At 55.2% G+C, this 19,813-nt stretch overlaps 11 protein-coding genes across 11 annotated transcripts; 5 read left to right on the top strand and 6 right to left on the bottom strand.

Annotated features, from left to right (window-relative positions):
- Window positions 1–2,350: 2,350 nt before the first annotated feature.
- Window positions 2,351–3,826, top strand: MICPUN_84198 (predicted protein; the record flags this gene model as incomplete). The annotated part of the gene is made up of 2 exons (XM_002507853.1): window positions 2,351–2,549; window positions 2,631–3,826. The coding sequence occupies 2 exons, from the start codon at window positions 2,351–2,353 to the stop codon at window positions 3,824–3,826; spliced, it is 1,395 nt and encodes a 464-aa protein (XP_002507899.1).
- A 660-nt stretch (window positions 3,827–4,486) lies between these two features.
- Window positions 4,487–4,693, bottom strand: MICPUN_74761 (predicted protein; the record flags this gene model as incomplete). The annotated part of the gene is made up of 1 exon (XM_002508144.1): window positions 4,487–4,693. A coding segment is annotated over one exon (207 nt), but the record flags the coding sequence as incomplete, so codon positions are not given.
- A 1,308-nt stretch (window positions 4,694–6,001) lies between these two features.
- On the top strand, window positions 6,002–7,916 carry MICPUN_108763 (predicted protein). Its single transcript, XM_002507854.1, has one exon. The coding sequence runs from the start codon at window positions 6,214–6,216 to the stop codon at window positions 7,816–7,818; it is 1,605 nt and encodes a 534-aa protein (XP_002507900.1). The 5' UTR covers window positions 6,002–6,213; the 3' UTR covers window positions 7,819–7,916.
- Window positions 7,917–8,090: 174 nt separating this feature from the next.
- MICPUN_60664 (predicted protein) lies at window positions 8,091–8,264 on the bottom strand (the record flags this gene model as incomplete). Its single annotated transcript, XM_002508145.1, has 1 exon — window positions 8,091–8,264. One exon carries the CDS (start codon window positions 8,262–8,264, stop codon window positions 8,091–8,093), a length of 174 nt encoding a protein of 57 aa, XP_002508191.1.
- Window positions 8,265–8,882: 618 nt separating this feature from the next.
- Window positions 8,883–11,157, top strand: MICPUN_60665 (predicted protein; the record flags this gene model as incomplete). The annotated part of the gene is made up of 8 exons (XM_002507855.1): window positions 8,883–8,909; window positions 9,197–9,277; window positions 9,399–9,443; window positions 9,516–9,588; window positions 9,665–9,786; window positions 9,839–9,889; window positions 9,970–10,627; window positions 10,751–11,157. 8 exons carry the CDS (start codon window positions 8,883–8,885, stop codon window positions 11,155–11,157), a joined length of 1,464 nt encoding a protein of 487 aa, XP_002507901.1.
- Window positions 11,158–11,183: 26 nt separating this feature from the next.
- On the bottom strand, window positions 11,184–12,595 carry MICPUN_91450 (major facilitator superfamily). Its single transcript, XM_002508146.1, has 4 exons — window positions 12,160–12,595; window positions 12,019–12,083; window positions 11,704–11,944; window positions 11,184–11,618 (listed from the first exon to the last, which is right to left on the bottom strand). The coding sequence occupies exons 1-4, from the start codon at window positions 12,589–12,591 to the stop codon at window positions 11,235–11,237; spliced, it is 1,122 nt and encodes a 373-aa protein (XP_002508192.1). The 5' UTR covers window positions 12,592–12,595; the 3' UTR covers window positions 11,184–11,234.
- A 702-nt stretch (window positions 12,596–13,297) lies between these two features.
- Window positions 13,298–14,740, top strand: MICPUN_60667 (galactokinase; the record flags this gene model as incomplete). The annotated part of the gene is made up of 1 exon (XM_002507856.1): window positions 13,298–14,740. The coding sequence occupies one exon, from the start codon at window positions 13,298–13,300 to the stop codon at window positions 14,738–14,740; it is 1,443 nt and encodes a 480-aa protein (XP_002507902.1).
- Window positions 14,741–14,867: 127 nt separating this feature from the next.
- MICPUN_60668 (predicted protein) lies at window positions 14,868–15,236 on the bottom strand (the record flags this gene model as incomplete). The annotated part of the gene is made up of 1 exon (XM_002508147.1): window positions 14,868–15,236. The coding sequence occupies one exon, from the start codon at window positions 15,234–15,236 to the stop codon at window positions 14,868–14,870; it is 369 nt and encodes a 122-aa protein (XP_002508193.1).
- A 236-nt stretch (window positions 15,237–15,472) lies between these two features.
- MICPUN_84449 (predicted protein) lies at window positions 15,473–16,180 on the bottom strand (the record flags this gene model as incomplete). The annotated part of the gene is made up of 1 exon (XM_002508148.1): window positions 15,473–16,180. The coding sequence occupies one exon, from the start codon at window positions 16,178–16,180 to the stop codon at window positions 15,473–15,475; it is 708 nt and encodes a 235-aa protein (XP_002508194.1).
- Window positions 16,181–16,728: 548 nt separating this feature from the next.
- CITT_1 (divalent Anion:Na+ symporter family) lies at window positions 16,729–18,753 on the top strand (the record flags this gene model as incomplete). The annotated part of the gene is made up of 2 exons (XM_002507857.1): window positions 16,729–17,151; window positions 17,285–18,753. The coding sequence occupies 2 exons, from the start codon at window positions 16,729–16,731 to the stop codon at window positions 18,551–18,553; spliced, it is 1,692 nt and encodes a 563-aa protein (XP_002507903.1). The 3' UTR covers window positions 18,554–18,753.
- Window positions 18,754–18,779: 26 nt separating this feature from the next.
- MICPUN_84618 (predicted protein) lies at window positions 18,780–19,511 on the bottom strand (the record flags this gene model as incomplete). The annotated part of the gene is made up of 1 exon (XM_002508149.1): window positions 18,780–19,511. One exon carries the CDS (start codon window positions 19,509–19,511, stop codon window positions 18,780–18,782), a length of 732 nt encoding a protein of 243 aa, XP_002508195.1.
- Between the last annotated feature and the right edge of the window lie 302 nt (window positions 19,512–19,813).

Here is a 19,813-nt window from a genome sequence, read left to right on the forward strand (position 1 = left end):
GAGATGGATCTGAAAAGTCAAAGGATGACATTCCAGCGTCCACTGCTGCTCCATTCACCTTCGGTGTTTCTGCCATAGCAACCGATGCCGACAAGCGCGCGGAAGCCAAGCCGGCCAAGGAAGACGCGCCGAAAAAGGTCAACCTCTGGAGCTCTGACTTCCTTAAACAGAACCAAGAGCACCAGAAGAAGGTGCAGGACGCCATTGATGAGGAGGAAAAGAAAGCGAGCGCGCCTGCGCCATCGCCTCTGACAGGTTCTGCTTCGCCGTCTCCGTTCTCTTTCGGAACGTCAGGCGCGACTTCAACAACGGACGCTGCGGCAAAACCCGCCGCCATTCCGGCTCCTTTCACATTCGGTGCCCCGTCGACGACCCCATCCACTCTGAATGCGACTGCTGCTCCCTTCACTTTTGGTGTGAAGTCTACGCCAGCATCTGAGGCTGCAACGATGGAACCTGCAGTCACCAAGGAGATGGCGAAACCTGAGGTTTCGTTCGGCACCTCGTTCCCCACCCAAATAACTTCTCTGAAGGACACGAGCTCATCAAAACCCGATGCTCCGACGTCTACCGGTGCTGCGTTCACTTTTGGCGCAGCAACTGATTCTGCTCCCAAAAAATCTGGCTCCGGATTGTTTGGGGCAGTTACTGCGCCGAACACTGTGGATTCTGGATCGCTCGCGGCTTCAGATGCACCTGCCTCCTCGGCGGCGCCTTTCACATTCGGGAAACCGGCGCCAGCCCCTGGTTCAACTTCGCTCACGGGTTCAGAGCCGAAGGATGCCCCATCACCATCTGGTGGAGCTGCATTCACTTTCGGGGCTCCTTCATCTACAGCACCGTCATCTACGCCTGCTTTAACTTTTGGTGGTGGGGCGTCTTCAGTGCCCGCTTTCGGTGCCGGAGCTTCGTCATCTGCACCCGCCTTCGGTATTGGCGCTTCGGCACCTGCATCCACTCCTGCGTTTGGAGCTGACGCTACATCTGCACCCGCCTTCGGTATTGGCGCTTCTGCACCTGCATCCACTCCTGCGTTTGGAGCTGACGCTACATCGATACCCGCCTTCGGTATTGGCGCTTCTGCACCTGCATCCACTCCTGCGTTTGGTGCTGGGGCTACATCTGCACCCGCCTTCGGTATTGGCGCTTCGGCATCTGCATCCACTCCTGCGTTTGGAGCTGGGGCTACATCTGCACCTGCCTTCGGTATTGGCGCTTCTGCACCTGCATCCACTCCTGCGTTTGGAGCTGGGGCTACATCGATACCCGCCTTCGGTATTGGCGCTTCTGCACCTGCATCCACTCCTGCGTTTGGAGCTGACGCTACATCGATACCCGCCTTCGGTACCGGGACTTCCTCTTCGGCGCCTGCGTTTGGGGCGAGTGCATCTTCCACCCCTGCATTCGGCAGCAGCACGCCTCTTCCGACGTTTGGAGGGGATGCTTCGAAGGCAGCGCCTGTCTTGTCAAGCGCTGGTTTTGGTGCGGCTGCGGCAGCTCCAGCCTCTACTGGATTTGGAGGTTTTGGCGCGTCTAGCTCACAGGCGGCACCTGCATCTGCGGCGGGCGCGTTCACTTTCGGTGCGAGTGCTTCAACTGCTGCGTCTTCCAGTCCCGCTTCGACGCCGTTTGGAACTCCGGCTCCGACCACTGGCTTTGGAGGAGGCTCAACCCCGAGCTTTGGTGCCGCAGCGGCGAACCCGTTTGGAGGGGGCGGTGACACTTTAAATAGCGGCCCGGCCTCCAGCGCGTTTGGCGGTTTCGGCGGAAATGCGCCAAGCACGACTTTCGGAGCCAGCGGCGACGGGTCCGGCTTCGGAGGTTCGGGAGCTCCACCTCCCCTGAATACGCCGAGCCTGTTTGTTGGCGGAAGTGCGGGTCCTGCACCTGCTGCGGGTGGTGGATTCGGCGCGGCGCCCTTTGGAGGTGCCACTGGGGCTCTGCCCGTCGCCTTCGGAGCTGCGCCTGGCGCGGGCGGCTTCGGTGCTCCGGGTGTTGGCGGGATGCCGATGGGAGGTGGGGGGATGAGCATGGGCGCCGGCTCAGCAGGTGCTCCACCCGGAGGGCGGAAGAAACGGGTCGCCAGGAGACCGCCGAAGAGAAACTAGCACGCAAGATTAACTTTTAGCACAAACGCCGCCACATCGATCCGCATAGTACCCTCGTACGAAGGTAACACACAGTTAACATTATTATCCCAAGGGGTACGCGCGCATGGACTGCACGCTTTATCCACCGCTGCGGCGAGCACAGCGACATTTTTTGGCCACGTAAGGTCGACGTCGCAGGCATCATACGGTGTCGGTCCGATAAGCAAAGCGGTGTTCGTGCTGCTAAAAGCACGACAGAGATGCGGAGCGCTCGTCGAGCTCTCGGAAGAGACTCACTGGCTTCGAGGGTGTGGCGATTCAGAGGCATAATCGCTGTGATCTCCCCCGTGTTTCTACTGGTTCTGGCGATCGTACTGTTGATGCCCTCAACACCCAGCGAACACCTACCGTTCTCTCATGATCACCTGTCCGCCAGTAGCTCTGGTATCCCGGAACGGCGTAGTCCCGTGGACAGTCTCGCTAGAACGATTCCTGTTCGCGCGGACGACTTCACCGAGAAGGGTGAGATCGACGGTGAAGGTTACAGATTTGCGGTCGTGATCGATGCCGGATCGACTGGTTCACGCGTCCACGTGTTTAGATTCGAAGTTGGCGCTCGTGGCGAGCTCGTCCTCATCGATGATACATTCGAACAGCTCAAGCCGGGCCTCAGCTCGTTTGCGAAGGAGCCTGAAAAGGGAGCAGCGAGCCTCAAGCCCCTACTTGCCACCGCCCTGGAGACAGTCCCAGCAGCACAGCGTGCCAGCACATCGGTGGAAGTACGAGCCACAGCTGGACTTCGCATGCTGCCTGGCAGCGAGGCTGATAATCTCCTTGAAGCGGTTCTAATTTCACTCGACGAGTATCCGTTTGCTTTCGATAAGGATTCCGTCAGCATACTGGATGGCGCCGAGGAGGGAGCGTTCCAGTGGTTGACTATGAACTATCTCCTTGGCAACCTCAGAGGAGGCATCGAAAATACAGTGGCCACTGTCGATCTTGGTGGTGGCAGCGTGCAGCTCGCCTACGCTGCAGAGCCGGTACACGCTCAGAATGCGCCACCAGGGTACTTCAAAGAAATGAAGAGTGGCAGCAACACATATAGTGTCTATGTTTACAGCCACCTCGGATACGGCCTTATGGCAGCGCGCGCCGCCGTGCTTGGCAAAGCGGAAGGAAAGGCGAGCCCGTGCGTTCCCGCGGGACATGACGGCGAGTACATCTATGGGGGCAAGACGCATCGTGTTAAGGGTGGCAAAGCGGCCGACGCACTTGCATGCAAGTCTGTTGTGGATGAGGTCCTTGCACCTGAGAAAGATTGTGGCGCGCACGCGCAGAAGGACTGCAGCTTCAACGGTGTTTGGGACGGATCCCGTGGTGCTGGAGCGAGTACATTCTACCTATCCTCCTATCTCTTCGATCGCGTCAGTCAGGCTGGTCTTGTAGACCCAGGAAAACCAAGCGGAGATACCACACCAAAGAAGATACTTGCCGCTGCGAAAAAGGCATGCTCTCTCTCCCCCGAGCAGGTGCTTCAAGAATTCAAGGGCGTGGAAGAGAAAGATGCGCCGTATTACTGTCATGATTTGTCGTACGCTCACTCCCTCCTCACCGTGGGTTATAAGCTTGCAGAATCTGGGCAGGTAACTTTGGTAAAGCAGGTAACATACAAGGATCAAAGGGTGGAAGCCGCATGGCCCCTTGGTGCAGCGCTCAACAGCTTATCTTCGGCGTGAGCGATTAGATGCGCAATATGATTTTACTTTATAAGTGTTATAGCCTAGGTATGGTGAACTAAAAACAACGTACAAATACAGCTGCGTGACTTAAATTCGTCTCCCCTCTCAACCTCCCTGCCCAATGTCGCCGCGGCGAACAAAGTTGACAATAGTCAAGTCGTCATCGGTGAGAGTCTTTCCACTGATGAAGTTTGGTGTGTTCCTTCCTCCCAACATGATGTCGGCCTCGTCCAAAGCAGCGTTTGGAGGAAACATACTTCCCCTTGCGGGCTCGCGGAAAGACACGATGGCCTCGCTCAACATCATTCCGTTTGCCTCGCCAGTTCCGGTATTTGTGAGACCGGCGTACCCCGTGGGCCCCGGGGAGGAGGAGAGAGGAATCTGGTCTGCAAGGTCACTGTCCAGAAGACCAGGCAGACCGATTGTGCTCTCTTCCATCGCCTCGTGTCGCGTCTTCTTAGCCGCGGCCTGTGTCCTCTGGGTTTCGCTTCTGCGTTTGTTATCAGCAGCGGGGCTGTCCCTCGTAGCGGTCTTTGGAGCCGTGTCCTTCTTGCCAGTTGGAATAGGTTGGGTGGCATCCTTCAGCAGAGAGGCTGGGAGTTCAATTGGCGGAGGAATGTTCACGGGGGAAATCCTCGCGGGTGCCGGGGGTAGCGAGCCACCAGCCTTAGAGATCTGCTTTCGAAGCGCAGTGTTCTCCTCATACAGGTTATCGACGTGCTTCTGAACCTTCTCCAGCTCTGCGCGCAAGGTCGCGCTCTCGCGGACAAGTTCCTGGGCTTTGCTGGACAGCAGCTCGCTCTCCTCTTTTTTCCTCTGCTTCGATCTCCTCGCGGACTCGCGATTTGCTTCTTTCCTTCTCTGAGTTTTTATGTCACGATCCTTCATGGCGACGCTCATCTCCTGGGAGGCACCGCCGCTCTGCACAGCCGCGTTTGAGCCCTCCCCGAAGGAAGGGTACCAGTACGGCTGGTTCGATGACACTCCGGCATACGCAAGCTGCTGCTGGTAAGCTTGGGCGCCGTACCCGGTGTCAGCGTACTGCTGCTGCGTGTTCGCATCCTGATAGTAGTATCCCTGCGCGCGAGAAAGTGGAATATTGCGTGAGTGAGTGATGTGAGTGGGTGCAGCGAGCTGCGACCCGGAAGAGCAGAAGAAATGACAGCGACTTGTCAAAAACACGTGGGAGACGAGGGGGAAAGGGGAGCTCACCTGTTGTGCGTATCCACCGACACCCTGCTGAGCGTAAGTATTACCAGAGGCACCCGCGCCGCCGTTGTATCTGTCGTCCACTCCCGTCGCGGTCTGTCGCTGCTGCTCGTGTTTTGGCATCCTCGCGGATAGATTTTGGTTTTGCTGCTGCTTCCGTTGCATGTCGCGCTGAAACGACGTCACTTCGCTGGCGAACTCCGCGCGAACTGAGCACTCGAGGTTACGCGGCGCTACTCGACCTTACTTTATGCGTTCTCTCCCGTTCGTCGCTCGCAGTCGCCGAACTCCGAACGCGTTCTCACTCGCGAGAGATGAAGATAGAACGCGCGCCTGAATCACTTCCCGCGAAGACGCGTTCGTAAAAGACGATGTTCTATCCTGCTCGAGCTGCTCGATGGGACTCCGCGGGCGCGAAAACGGCCTCGGTCGCACTAAGCGGGTTCGTGTGCGCACAGACGCGGTCTTTCGTGGTCTTCCTTAGCACCTTACGCGCGCAGGGGTCTGCGCAATTGGCGCGCTCAGGCTCCCCGTTTTCGACGGTTCAAGGAACAGAAAAAATCTAAGACGAAGTTTTATCCCAGCTGATAACGAGTGCCACTCGTTGCGCAGGATCGAGATACACGCGAGCCAATCATAGGAGCCAGTCAGCATCCAGTCAGCCAATCGCTTGGCTGGAGAGGAAGATATTTTACCTTCGTGACAAAAAAGTTCCTGGAAAATATGGTTTGACGTCAAAATCTGGACACAGAAGATCAGTCAGAACGCGTGGCCAAAAATCCGGTTTGGCTGGGGCAAAACTCTCAAACTGGTGCTCATAATACGAAGGTGAGCCCAAAATTTTGCATCTCAAATTTTGGCTCGTCGGCGATTCTCAACACCCAGTTGAAAAAAAGGCCGCGGCTTTCACGGCCCGGGTTTGTCGCCTGGGGAAAAAGAGCACCAATCCTCGGCAGTGTGCGTCGCGCGTGCGTGCGGAACGAGACAGAGGCCTCGAGCCTTGTATGCGAATTGCCCAGAGACGGCAGTCGCAACATCACAGTAACGCAAACGAGTCGCACCGAAGCGCCCTCGAGGGCAGCGCCGACGCCGAGCTCCTTCGGCACCCGGCAAGGCCAGGAAATACCCGCGGCGCGTTGGACGACGGCGAGTCACCCGACACGCGACGAGTCAAAATGGTTCGCAGGACCGCGATTTGTGCCATCGCTGCGATCGTTGTTCTCGCCACGGTCACGACGGTGAGCGGCCAGACCGTAGATGCCTGCCAGACGCGTTCGACACCCATCGGCGTGTCCATCACGGAGACGACTGCGGATGGGGAGTCGAACACCTTCCTCGGCTTGCTCGCGTTCTTCGGCGGTGCCGTCGGCGAGAGCGAAACTGCTCCGATGCATCTTGCGGTAGCTTCAGATAAGTACGGGTGCAAACCGATAGCACAGACTACGGACAAGGCGGTGCTCGTTTGGAGAGGGGGCTGCACGTTTGGCGAGAAGGCTGCCGCGGTGGAAGCGGCTGGTGGGGCTGCGATGATCGTTGTCACTGACGAAGCCGAGCTCACGCCGATGTCTTGCGTCGGCAACTCGACCGTCTCCATCCCCGTCATGCAGGTTCTCGCGCAGGATGGTGATCAACTGAAATCCGGCGCAGCCAAAGGGGCGAGCGTCACCTTCAAAGAGCTCAAGCTCAAGGGATCCGTGGATCTGGTCGCATCGTTTGCGCTGCTAGCGATGGCGTCACTGACCATCGTGTTTGGTGCCATATGGTCTCTTTCGGATCAAGGATTTCTGTTTAAACCAAAGTCAGACGATGATGCAAGTCAAGGCAGTGGCGGCGGACGCGAAGGTTCCGGAGGTGGGATCGAGGGACTTGAGATCACCGAGATGAGCGCGGCATACTTTGTCGTTTTCGCGTCCATCGTGCTCCTCGTGATTTTCTTCACGATGCAGCACTGGGTGTTCCTCATCATCAAGGGTGTTTTCTGCTTCGCTGCGGTGCAGGGGTTGCAAGCTCTTTTCTTCGCCGTGTTTGAATCGGGTTTCAAGGCGCTCTCGAAAGACATTGATATCCCCGTCTTTGGAACTGTGAACCAACTCTCTGTGCCGAGTGTTGCCTGTGCTGTTGTGGTGGTGCTCGTGTGGCTACTCAACCAGGATGCAACCTGGGCCTGGATGCTTCAAGATATCATGGGTATGTCGTTTCTGGTCAATGTTCTACGACTCGTTCACCTGCCAAACCTCAAGGTCGGCGCTCTCCTTCTTGTGGGTGCAATGTGCTACGATATCTTCTGGGTTTACATCCAACCTCATTTATTTGGCCGTGAGAGCGTCATGGTGAAGGTTGCAAAGGGAGGTGAGCAACACGAGTCGTTGCCGATGTTGTTCCTCTTTCCGAGGCTAGGAGGAAACGTCGGCGACTTCTCGATGCTCGGCTACGGTGACGTTATTCTGCCGGGTCTGTTGATTGTTCACAACCACCTCTTTGATAACCGGTACAACGAGTCGAGCAAGCCTCGCCTGGCGTACCTGGTGCCATCTATTGTGGCGTACGTCGCTGGTCTGCTGCTGACGTTCCTGGCGCTGCATCTGCAGGTCGGTGGTCAGGGAGGACAGCCTGCTCTTTGCTATCTGGTGCCGACCGTGCTCGGAGGCACCGTGGCTTATGCTCACTTCAGGGGAGACCTGAAAGAGATGTGGGTCGGATCGCAAGATGATGGCAACGACCCGGACGGTGAGGGGGAGCGGCTCATCGGGACCGGATCCACGAACAGCAGTGCCGTGTGAAAAAGTCCCGAAACTTAAATTTGGGCATGCGAAGTGTGTACAATGAGATTCCCCTATTAGCTACTCTAGCTAGGCGCTAAGAACTAAGTGTTGTTGTCATCCCATAGGAGTCGACTACCTCGACGAGGTGTTTGTTCTCTTCCTTCGACCACGACCCGCCCGAGGAATGAAGTCACAAAGCTTGCAGGGTTTGTCATCTCCTCTTGCCTTCTCCGATGGTAGTGCACACGCCGGACAACTTGAGACGCCCTGATAGATGCAAACGACCGAGGTCAGGATGTGTTCAGAACCCCACGGAGAAGACGAGGCAAGAGCGGAATGTAGTGGCTGCTGGAGATTAGGTGGAGACCGACCTTAAATATTCCACGCGGAAGGTTATGCTTCTTTGCGACGACGTGTGCGGTGTTCATCAATTCAGCGGCTAGCCTGGGTAATTCATCCGCCATCTTTCGGGCAGCCTCCTGTAGATAGGCGCAACGTCGTGATGGAGCGCTCGTGAGCTCTGCTCCCGAGGAGCCCGAGGTTTTAGCCCTCAAACTCTGCCTCGGTGCTGCTTTCATGCCTCACTAGCGACCTCGAACCGCGGGTAGGAGCGAGTATCTTGCTATATACGACTAAAACTTGTCCATGCGAATATGCTGAAGACTTTGTGGCTCTTCAGGTCCTTGCTGCCGCGATGGCTCTGCGGTGTGCAGGATTTCGTTGGAACCAAGAATTGCCGACGGCAGAAGAGGACGTGCAGATTCTCGAGCCCACCGATAGGGTCTCGTTTTATTCCCGGTGCACCGGCCGTCGAAATCGGACCGAAAGCAAATTTCTCAGTGAGCAAAATGACCCCAAATAGAAATACGAATTTGCAGTTTTAACGGCAAATACGTTTTGCCCATAAAAAACATTTTTATGGCTCGCAGCGCGCTGCAGCATTCATGATGGTCAAAATCGGGCTCCAGACTAAATACCCATACGATGTCAAAATTTTGCTTTCGGTCCAATTTCACCGGCCGGTGCACCGGGAATAAAATGAGACCTAACCGAAATTGCTGCTGCTGTCGATGCCGGGGAAAATGAAGAAGAAATGTGTCGAATTCAAAGTGAAAACACCACGAATTTCATTGTTAGTCTGAACTTTGGGTTACCCTGCGAGTGCGACACGATATGGTTGTCCAAGAGCCCGGGTTCGTGCGTGGGTATGCGTATCTGTTTCGTAAGTACCTCATCGATAATCCCATCGCGCATCGTCTGCTCGCAGAACGGGCCTTAGCCTCCTCCTTTTCCGCAACGAAGTCGGCACGGGGGCAAAGCGACATTCTCCCCCGACCTTAGTCGTGGGCACTCGACTGACGCGCCATGCACTTCTTCACTGTCTTTAGTGACCCAGGTGATGTCTAGATTGCTACCATTCGTGGTTAACATCATGGTGGCTCGAAGACTGACGCCAGAGGAGTACGGCGTTCCAACGGTGAGGCTCAAGCCTAGAGTGGTCCTCTCATCTGTGATCGATCAACGAGTACACCAACCGGCGGATGTTCCTCTCATGAATTGCGAATGTTCATAAAGTGACGCCTCAAGCTTCTCCGCAGGTTCACTTCCAGCTCATCTCCACCATCATACTCACTTGTCGAGAGGTAAGTTGTTCTCCTCGTGTCTTTGTCCGGGGAAGCTGAGAGAAATGGAACTGATTGCGTTCTCCAACCAAGGGCTTCCGGCGTGCACTGATGCGAGATGCTGGCTCGGGCACGGCTGATGGTGATGTCACAGACGCAAGCCAAGGTGATATTCAATCGTTTTGTTCATTCGAACCGGGATCCAATCTGATCCAATCTTTCCACCTGAATATCAATATCAGAGGCAGCCGGTTGGCTTGTGATCCCGATAGGAGCGGCTCTGTCTGCAGGGGTTCCGTGTGCGGTTCTACGGCTCGGTGGGCTCGACATGGTAAGAATAGTTGAAAAGATGCACATGTGCATCGTTATTCTTCCCTCCAGCCAACTCACGGGCATCACAATCCACGCATCTGCAGGATAACCCATATGCCCAAGCTGTGGCCTCCTACGGGTTCTCAGCCTTTTTGGTAAGCAAATACCTTCGTGCATATTAGCGGAAAACATTCCCGGGACGCCGAAATGCTAAGAGCAATTCATGAATTTTCAGGAATTGTTGGCGGAACCATTTTATATTCGAGCTCAGCGTAGGTCGAGATTTCGTCTGCGATTTGTCACTGAGACGGTGGCGACTATTCTACGCAGTCTCGTGACATTTTATTTTGTGAATTTCACGGAACATCACGTCTCACTCGGATTTGCTTATGGTCAGCTTGCATACGGAGTGACAATTTTGATTTGTTACGCAATCGCACAGCTTGACTTCGCTTACTTCGGGTGTGCGCTTTTCCTCGGGAAAACATCGGTGAAGTGGGGAGGAACACTACGGCTCGTGCAGACCTTTTCAACACAAGCCCTGTTGAAGTTGTTCCTTGCCGAAGGGGAAAAGGGCGTGTTGCTCTTGGTCGGGAATGCAGATTCGCAGGGGGTTTATGGATTAGTTTCTTCGCTGGGGTCGCTGTTCGTACGGATCGTGCTACAGCCATTTGAGGAAATCGCATTCGTCGCGTTTTCAAAAAAGCTTGATTCGCAAACGACAAAGCGAAAGAAAATTGAGAATGAAGCGAAAGTGTTTGCGACTCTGATGAGGGTTTCTGGGATGCTCGGTCTTCTTGTGGCTGTGCATGGTCCGCTTTACTCAGAACCCGCAATTCGATTGCTCTATGGGAAGCGGTGGGCCGATACAAAAGACGTGTCGAAATCACTCGGTAAGTTTGCATGAAAAAGGCTCATGATACGATCGACAGCTCATCTTCAATACACAGGGGCATTTTCCATAATGGTACTTATTCTCGCGTTGAATGGGACGAGCGAAGCTTACGCCCACGCAGTGATGAAGCCAAATGAACTAAACGGTGCAAATGTTGCGCTTTTGAGCTCGTCGCTGTTGAACATCATGATGTCCATTTATCTTCAGCCTCGGGTTGGACCTACTGGTCTGATAATCTCGAATAGTATTTCGATGTGTTTGCGTTTCGCTTACACGATGCGTTTCGTTGTTAATGAGCGCTTTCGCGGATGCAAGTTGACGATCGCGTCATTCTTACCGCACCATGTTGTTTGTCTTGCGTTTATTGTTTCTCTCGTGACAACAACAGTCACATCGAAGCTTGATATGGGGACACACATTCTTGCTGGTTTCGTTTCCGTTTCGGGTATCCTTATGTCGATTTTATTCTACGAGCGCAACACTCTCACAAACATGGTTGAGTTGAAGACGCGGAGCAAGATGGACTAACGTGTATCATTCGGAACATAGTTTTTGCGCGCGCAGGACGCTCTCCTTGAGAAATAGTGTCTATTAACTAGAGATAGCTAAACACGTAACATTTCTTCCTCTTCACTTTCTTCAAGCCTTGTAAAATTTGTAGCACCGTTCAATGACGCGCTTTGCGCTGCTGCGCCTTCGAGCGTATCTTCTACGTTGACCCCCTTCGTCTCAGGCAATGCTGTCGCCATTAAACATGCAGCAACGGCGAAACCTCCGAATATCAAAAAAGGAAGGGCGGGCTCAAACATTTGAAGCGCGATAATTTGCGGCGCTGCTATTCCACTCACACGAGCGACCAATGAACAAAAACCCAGAGCCGCGCTTCGTACAACTGTTGGAAACAATTCCGTTGTATACAAGAAGATCATGTTGAATGATGCTGCGATACCGAAGCGACCTGCGAGAGCGACAACGGTTTTTGCTGTACCCTGTGCAGACATCAAAGCGTTAGTTCAGCGCGGCTTTAGGTAGTTTAGCTACGAGTCACTGGTGAACAGTCCAGCATTTACTAACCTGCGCAAATCCACTTATCAGGCAGCCAATCCCGGCGATCGCTAGCAAAAGCACCAAAGTTCGCTGCCTTCCCATCGCTTCAACCGCAAATTGAGCGAAGGCGTAAGAGGGCATTTCAACCAGGCCGGAGAGGAAATTGTTCAAATAAATCGAGCCTCCTAATGAGCCGACATTGAGCGATAGACCGTAATACACCATGCTATTGACAAAGAAAATGAAAGCCATTGCGACGAGTCGCCGACTGGAAGAGTGGGGAAAAATCGATTAGTCAATTAGTGACACGTTCAACCAGATTTCTTTGGGTTTTTCCCGTACCGCAAGGAAGGAAATGGCAATAAATCTCCGATGCTCGCGGTCTTGCTGTTTTCATTGGGCAACTTCTGTGGCATTGGAAAAAAAAGCGAGTTAGCTCTTTCACTTTAGTGCAGACGAGGGTGTTTCCAATGTACTACTCACCAATGGAGGCAGGCCTTCAGGAGGTATAGCCTTATCGTTGACTTTGGCATAAGTTGTAAGGATGGCGTGGGCTTTCTCCACCTCGCCAGAAATTAGTAACCATCTCGGCGACTCCTTCACAAGTGGAGAAGAGAAGATGGCGTACATTCCTGTCAGGAAAACGAAGAAGAAAGTGAGTGTTCTCCACTCCGTCATAATTGCTGCGACGCCCGACATGAAACATATGCCTGAGGCCCACCAATACTGGGTAGCGATCCCAAGGAATGCACGCCACTTTGCTCCCAGCGGCTCAGTGCTCAGGACGAACGATGATACTCCTATACCGCCGCAACCGAACCCGATCGGTAGTTTGAAGATGAGGTACTGCCAATAACCAAGAGATGCAGCAGAGGCCGCCGCCCCCGTCGCTGCAATCGCCAAGGACGTGTACATGGCGACCCAGCGACCTTTGATGTCTGCAAGCTGACCTAGTAAACCGGCACCGAAGAAGAACCCAACGAAGAACATCGAATCCGCGAAGGATACTTTCCATGCATCGTTGCAAACGAGGTCCCACTCGGACACCACCGATGCCGACTTCGATTCCCATTCCCAATCATCATCGCCCAGGCTACAAATATCTGTCACGTTGCCACCGATTCCGCAGAGAGTGTTGTCATCGGAAGTACATCGCCACTCGGGTGTTCGCTCAGTGAACACCGACATAAGCGTGAGCATGACCGCCGGCACCCACGCCATGGAGGACAAGAGGAAATGCCTAAGTTGAGCCTTGCCGTTCTCCCCTACATGCAAGCTCAGCATTTCGTCGAGTGTGATAGCATTCCTGGTGCTCGTACTCTCTCCATCCCTCCCTCTATCCGCATCGTCCTCCGAGATGAGCGTGCTCGAAGACATCTCCAAGCTCTGCATCGCTCGCTCGCTTTTGGCAGGTTCGTTTTCGTTGGTTCTTCAAGAGGAAAAACCGACGCGGATTCTTGCGGACGTTTGATTTCCGACCCATTTTCGCTCAGTTTCCGAGAGATTTTCAGTGCGATCAGGCTGGCTGGGCAGCTGGCAGGCTGCCGAGCAATGTCCATCAATTAGTTACGCGCTTTCACCGCACTGTTGTCCGGGCACGGCGCCGGATTCGTGATCGGCGATGAGCGAGATTCCTGTCGTGAATGACATCAAGGTTGTGTACGGTGAGCAACTCGGCGATGCGGAAGAGCGCTATGCCAGGCTCATCGCCACCTTCGAGGAGCAGTACGGGGGCAAACCCGATTTGTTGGCTCGCTCCCCCGGGCGCGTGAACCTGATTGGCGAGCACATTGATTATGAGGGTTACAGCGTCCTGCCTATGGCTCTCGCCCTGGATACTATCGTTGCCGTGAAAGTGGACGCAGGTTCTGACAAGCTGGTCGTTTCGAACACAAACCCGGAGTACACCACGAAAGAGTTCAGCACTGACCCGAGTCAGCAAGTTGACACCGCGAGCCTGCACTGGACAAACTATTGCATGTGCGGCTATAAAGGCGTCTTCGATTTTCTCGGGGAAGCTGGAAAGGCCCTGCCGGAAGCAATCGGACTGAAAATCATGGTGGACGGGCGTGTTCCCACAGGAAGTGGATTGAGTAGCTCTTCAGCTCTCACTTGCGCCACCGCTGTGGCTGTAATGGCTGCTCACAACCTCGCGTTCACAAAAGCAGAAGTGGCTGACTTCACCTGCAAGTGCGAGAGGCACAGTGGGACACAATCTGGCGGCATGGATCAGGCGATTAGCATCATGGGTCAAGTCGGAGTCGCCAAACTTGTTGATTTCAATCCAGTGCGTGCCAGTGACGTCAAACTGCCGAAGGGATCGGCGTTTCTCATCGGCAACTGCCTTGCCGTCAGCAACAAGGCGGAGACGGCGCACGAGCGCTACAACCTTCGCGTCATGGAGTGTCGACTAGCTTCAATCGTCCTTGCCATGGAGCTCGGTGTCGCTCAAGCAGAGGCCCTTGAGTTCTCGACACTTTTGCAGGTTCAGAAGCTCACAGGGAATCTCGAAGAGTCTGAGAAGGCTGCGGACAAGCTCCTTCATGACGGAGCATACACAAAGGTTGAACTCGAGGAAAAGCTTGGCAAATCTTTGGATGATCTTTTCAAAGACTCGCCAGCTTCTCTTCTTGTGCTTCAACACAACACCAAGGGATTCAAGCTTCATGATAGAGCCGTGCACGTGTATTCTGAGGCTGCGCGTGTTCACAAATTTTCAGACGAGTGTGCGGCAAATCCTTCGCTCCAAAGGCTCGGCGAGCTCATGAACGCGAGCCACGAATCTTGCCGCAAGTTCTACGAGTGCTCCTGCCAAGAGTTGGATGAGTTGGTCGAGGCCTTCAGGTCTTGTGGAGCTATTGGAGCACGTCTGACTGGTGCTGGATGGGGTGGTTGTGCCGTTGCTCTGGTGGAGCTAGATATGGTGGATTCCGTGTTGTCTCGAGTGAAAGACATGTTCTTCAAGGCTCGAATTGATAGTGGCAGGCTCCTCGAAGGTGGGATCTCCGAGGTGCTGTTCGCTTCTCTTCCTTCAAGTGGAGCGGCTATCCTGAAGGGAATTTGACGGTGCATGTACCTTCGTATTTCGTTTACTCTTAACTTATTTCATGAAGCGCTCGCCAACCCTTTGACAGCTTCTCCCCTCGCTCGTGGGCAGGACCTGCTATCACCCTTGAAATGTGAGCGCCCTCTCACTTCCCTTTCTCTCCGAAAAGGATCCCATCAACGTCCTGTCCCTTTCGAACGTACACACCGCCACTCTCAATGAGCCCAGGGCAGGGTCGGTAGGCTTTGATGGGCCACCACGAGAAGAGTGGGATCGCGCCCATGCCACCGATGATGCGACCGGACCCATCACACTGCATCTTCTCTTTGGCAAGACCACAAGAGTCGCAGCTCCCGGTGCAACCAGCCTGATCCTTGCTCTCAGCTCGCACGGTCAACAGGTTTCCACGCGAGGAGCCCTTGGATGCGGTGTACGTCGGACGTCTGTACTTCGAGTGGAGGAGCGTGGCCGTCAGGGGGAGAGCGCCCGTGGACGCAACGAAAGAGGCCGACATCTTCGGAGGACAGATCCGACGATGAAAATCGATCTGCGAGAAATAAGTTTACCCGAGGTCGGGTAAGACGTCGCGGTCGCAGTCGAGTTCTGGCTACTACGGCCGGCGATCGGATAAAAACACGTCGTTGGCACGGGAGTTTGTGGTCGAGAAGCGGATACGGCCTTTACGGTAAATGCAGCAAAACTGCAGCACAGTTTTAGTCATCTGGCTGGTCATATTTTTATTATTTAGTTTCAGCTACGCTTGTAGAACTCGAGGTCATACTGCGTCTGCTCATCATCCTTCGATATCGTCCCGAACGAGTTGCGGAGGCGCTTACCCTGCTCCTTATCCTTCTCCACCAAAGCGTCAGGGACGACCGAGAAGACGGCGTAGAGGCGACCGCCGTAGACCGTGACGGATGCGAAGATGGCGCCGAAAAACCCGTACAGATCGAAATCCACGTACGTCTGGCCGTTCACGTCGCGGTCGACAACCTCGACGGAATCCGCGGCGACGATGGCATCCTGGAGGTTATAGTCGGAGAGTGCGAGATCGGAGAGGATACCTTGCCGATCCTCCTTCAGCCTGTTGTAGCCTGTGAGCGTGACGCAGTACACCTTCTCCCCGCTGCTCTTCGGATTGGACCAGCGACTGTCCGTGCCGTTTGTGGACTTCTCAACCTTGTTCACGGTGTCCACGGTCCAGCCCTGGGGGATATCGTAGTAGTATTTGAACTTGTCGAAGTTATTCTCATTACCGCCGTATCCACCGTACGACGAAGACGTGGTGGCCTCGCCATAAAACCTCAGGTAACCGTCTCCGAGGTCCGAAGGGTTCTTGAAGGTCTCTACCTCAGCCCTGGCCCCCGATGGCAAGCTCACCACGATGGCAGCGGCAAGGCCGGTTCCGAAGATCTGTCGACGACTCGGCTGAGTCGAGCTCGAGTCGTCCGAAGGCATGAGCGAAGCTCTGGTCGTGGTACTCACTCTTCGCACGGCTCGCCTCTGTCGGACTGCGGACAGGAGCGCATTGGGCTGGAAAGTGGTGACGTGAGCAGCTGACGTGGTCATCGCGCTGTCGATCGAAGGGATACGCGGCGCGAAGAGACCGAGAGAATGTGCGAGGGGACTCGCTGTATTCACGTTCTTGCCGCGAGTGGTAAGCTTGCGGAGGAAATGTACGAGATGGATCCTGAGCACCCCTGCCACCGCTGTGTGGGGCGCCCCTGGGTAAAGAAAGATAACTCACCCTGATTCTCACCACGCGAGAATGAGACGATTTCGATGGGGTTTGGGGGGCAAAGATGACTCAACAATGGCGAATCCCAACCGGCGAGAAAGTCCAAATCCGATTGGCCGCCCGCTAACAACGAATGCACGTGATTTCCCAAAAGCCGGTAGGGATCGAACCGCTGAAGCTCAGAACCTTCGTGCGCGAACGCGGCGACCTCTTCGCGACAGGCTTGTCGGACAGAGTTTTAGCGTTCTCTACCACCAAGATGGCCGCCATGTTGACACACGCGGCTTCGGCGCCCGTCGCGACCGCCGCCAGGGCCATTAATCCGAAATCAACTGTTCGGGGCTCCGTTTCCACCGCGAGCCTGAGCACCAACGCGGCGGCTTCCCGCTCTGCGCAGTTCGTCCAGGGTGAACGCGCCGCGGCGTTTTCGCTTCGTCAGCACCGGCAATCATCTGCCGTCTCTAAGCGCTCGCTCGTCAAGCGCGTCGTTAGCGCGAGCGCATCTTCCGGAGTTCCCGCGGTGCAGGCTGCTGCGGCTTCCGAATGGAAGGGCGCGAAGCTGAAGCCTCTCGGGTACTCCGTTCTCGCGGGCCTCCTGATCTGGCTGATCCCGGCCCCTGCCGGTGTCTCGGCCCAGGCTTGGCACCTGCTCGCCGTCTTTGTGGGCACCATCGTCGGCATTATCACCAACGTGCGTCCCCGACCCGTCGACCCAATCCCAATCGTGTTTCCGTGAGAATGTTCCCGCCCCTTCATGGGAGATATTTTTTCCCTCTCCACATGTCTGACGGCTGATGCTCTTCCACGATCCTTCGACCGCGCAGCCTCTTCCCCTCGGTGCTACCGCGATGATCGGTCTTGGTGTCTCCATGGTGACCGGCCTGTTGCCTTTCGCCGCCGCTTTCAGTGCGTTCTCGTCTGAGATTCCCTGGCTTATTGCGCTCGCCTTCTTCCTGGCGCGTGGTTTCATCAAGACAGGTCTCGGCAACCGCATCGCCTACTACATCGTTTCCCTGTTCGGGAAGTCCACGCTTGGCCTGACCTACTCTCTGGTCTTCTCCGAGGCCCTGCTCGCACCCGCCATTCCCTCCCTCGCGGCACGCGCTGGTGGCATCTTTTTGCCTCTCACGAAGGCTCTCTGCGTTGCGTGTGGCTCAGAACCCGAGAAGGGCACCGAGAAGAAGATGGGCGCTTACGTCATGACCACTGTCTTCCAGACCTCCACCGTCACCTCCGGCATGTTTATCACTGCGATGGCTGCCAATCCTCTGTCTGTGAACCTCGCCGCCGCTACTATTGGCCAAACCATCACCTGGGGCCAGTGGGCTCTCGCTGCATCCGTGCCCGGCCTCATCTGCCTCGTCGCCGTGCCGCTCATCCTCTACGTGCTCTATCCCCCTGAGGTGAAGGACTCTCCCGAGGCTCCTGTCAAGGCCAAGGAGGAGCTCGAAAAGCTCGGCCCCATGACATCTGACGAGAAGATCATGGCTGCTGCCCTCTCCGTCACCGTCGCCCTTTGGATCTTTGGCTCTAAGTTTGGTATCGGCGCTGTCGCTGCCGCGCTCGTTGGCCTCTCCACCCTGCTCATTACCGGTGTCATCACATGGAAAGAGTGCCTCGCTGAAGGACCGGCCTGGGATACCCTCACCTGGTTCGCAGCCCTCATCGCCATGGCTGCCTACCTTAACAAGTACGGTCTCATCCCCTGGTTCTCCTCGACAGTTGTGAAGGTCGTGTCCGCTGCCGGCCTTGCGTGGCAGCCGGCTTTCCTCGTTGTCGTGCTCCTCTACTTCTACTCCCACTACATGTTCGCCTCCGGTGCGGCGCACATTGGTGCCATGTACACCGCCTTCCTTTCCGTGCTTGTTGCGTGTGGCGCCCCTCCCCTTGCGTCTGCCCTCGTTCTCGGCATCTTCTCCAACATCATGGGTTGCACCACTCACTACGGCATCGGATCTGCGCCTCCTTTCTTCGGCGCTGGCTATGTGCCCCTTGCCACCTGGTGGAAGATTGGCTTCGGTCTTTCCGTCTTCTACATTGCCACTTTCCTCGGCATTGGCTCAGTATGGTGGAAGCTGATTGGTATCTATTAAGTGCTGAGAGCCTTTTCTCAGTTGGGATGCATCCCAAGCGTCCGAGGAGGTTGCCGCGAAGGTTGAGGCGCCAGTGGAGGCTGCCAGGCCCACGGCGAGCCCCTCGCGCGCAACGGCGCCAAAGTTTTGTTGGACGTCGACCTCGTAGGAAAATCGTGTTGATACAATAAAATGAACATTATTACACTCAAAGTTGAGCTACAACACTTTCATCATCGTTCGCTATTCACAGAAGAGATGCCCCCGCAGCATCCATCAACCATGCGACATCACCCTTCACATAGGAAGCCGGAATCTTTGGGTCGTCGCCAGCACTTTTTATGATTGTCGCTGCCATCTCAGCCTTGCCTTCCCCTATGGCGGTGAAACATTTCTTCTTTGCAGCGTTTACGACAGGCATCGAAAATGTTATTCGTTCGGGTGGTGGTTTTGGCGAGTCAGAAATGGGCAATATCCAGGGCTGTGTGACCTTCAGAAGTGGGTGCTCTGGAAAAAGTGAGCAGATGTGTCCGTCGGGTCCAAACCCGAGCAGTAAGAGATCGAAAATGGGCAAGCCGTCTTTCGTTGGTAGGATACTGCGCGACAATCCTTTCAGTCTTGCATCATATTCCGCAGCGCAGGGCTGCGCCGCACCCTCGTTCTTCTGACACAGGCTCTCCTTGATGGCATACAGCTGCGACGCAGGGATCGGTACGTCCGAAAGCAGTGCTTGCAGGGCCCCGCCGTAGTTGCTTTCGGGGTCATCGTGAGGAACGCATCTTTCATCGACCCAGAAGACGTGCCAGTTATCCCAGTCTATTCCATTTTTTCCCTTCAGCCCACCAAGTAGTTTGATTAATGAGCCACCCGCGAGCGCGACGGTGAAGGAGCCCCGCTCCTCGATCGCCTGCTCGGCAGCCTTCATCGTCAAACTCGCCAGTGCGTCCGCGACTTCGGCCTGGTCCTGAAATATATGCATGTTGTTATCAGCATTAGCCATCGCGATGGTGCTTCTGCGATGTGAAACAAAATTAGTTAGCAACGAACATCGAACACGCTGAGGAGACGTTCGGAAGGAGACGCGACGAGATGTTATTTTGGATCGCGTTGATGGGGTCGCTCACACCTCCTGTTGGAGCTCACGTGCGAGGGTTTTGGGTTTCTGCACTGTAGCAGGCTTGTCGCCCGGATACTGAGCTCGACTTTACCAGACAGAGCAATCCGCACCGCCTGGGCAGACATTTCTCGCGTGAATATCTTGTGCGCCCCCCTCCCCGGCTT

Source organism: Micromonas commoda, chromosome 8 (assembly GCF_000090985.2).
Source record: "Micromonas commoda chromosome 8, complete sequence".
In the NCBI taxonomy this organism is placed as follows: domain Eukaryota; kingdom Viridiplantae; phylum Chlorophyta; class Mamiellophyceae; order Mamiellales; family Mamiellaceae; genus Micromonas; species Micromonas commoda.

Coding starts and splice junctions, on each gene's coding strand:
- MICPUN_91450 (XM_002508146.1), bottom strand. CDS start 12,591: ATGTACACGTCCTTGGCGATTGCAGCGACGGGGGCGGCGGCCTCTGCT. Junction 11,945..12,018: donor TTGCCATTTCCTTCCTTGCG/GTACGGGAAAAA, acceptor CCACTCTTCCAG/TCGGCGACTCGTCGCAATGG. Junction 11,619..11,703: donor TGATAAGTGGATTTGCGCAG/GTTAGTAAATGC, acceptor ATGTCTGCACAG/GGTACAGCAAAAACCGTTGT.
- MICPUN_108763 (XM_002507854.1), top strand. CDS start 6,214: ATGGTTCGCAGGACCGCGATTTGTGCCATCGCTGCGATCGTTGTTCTC.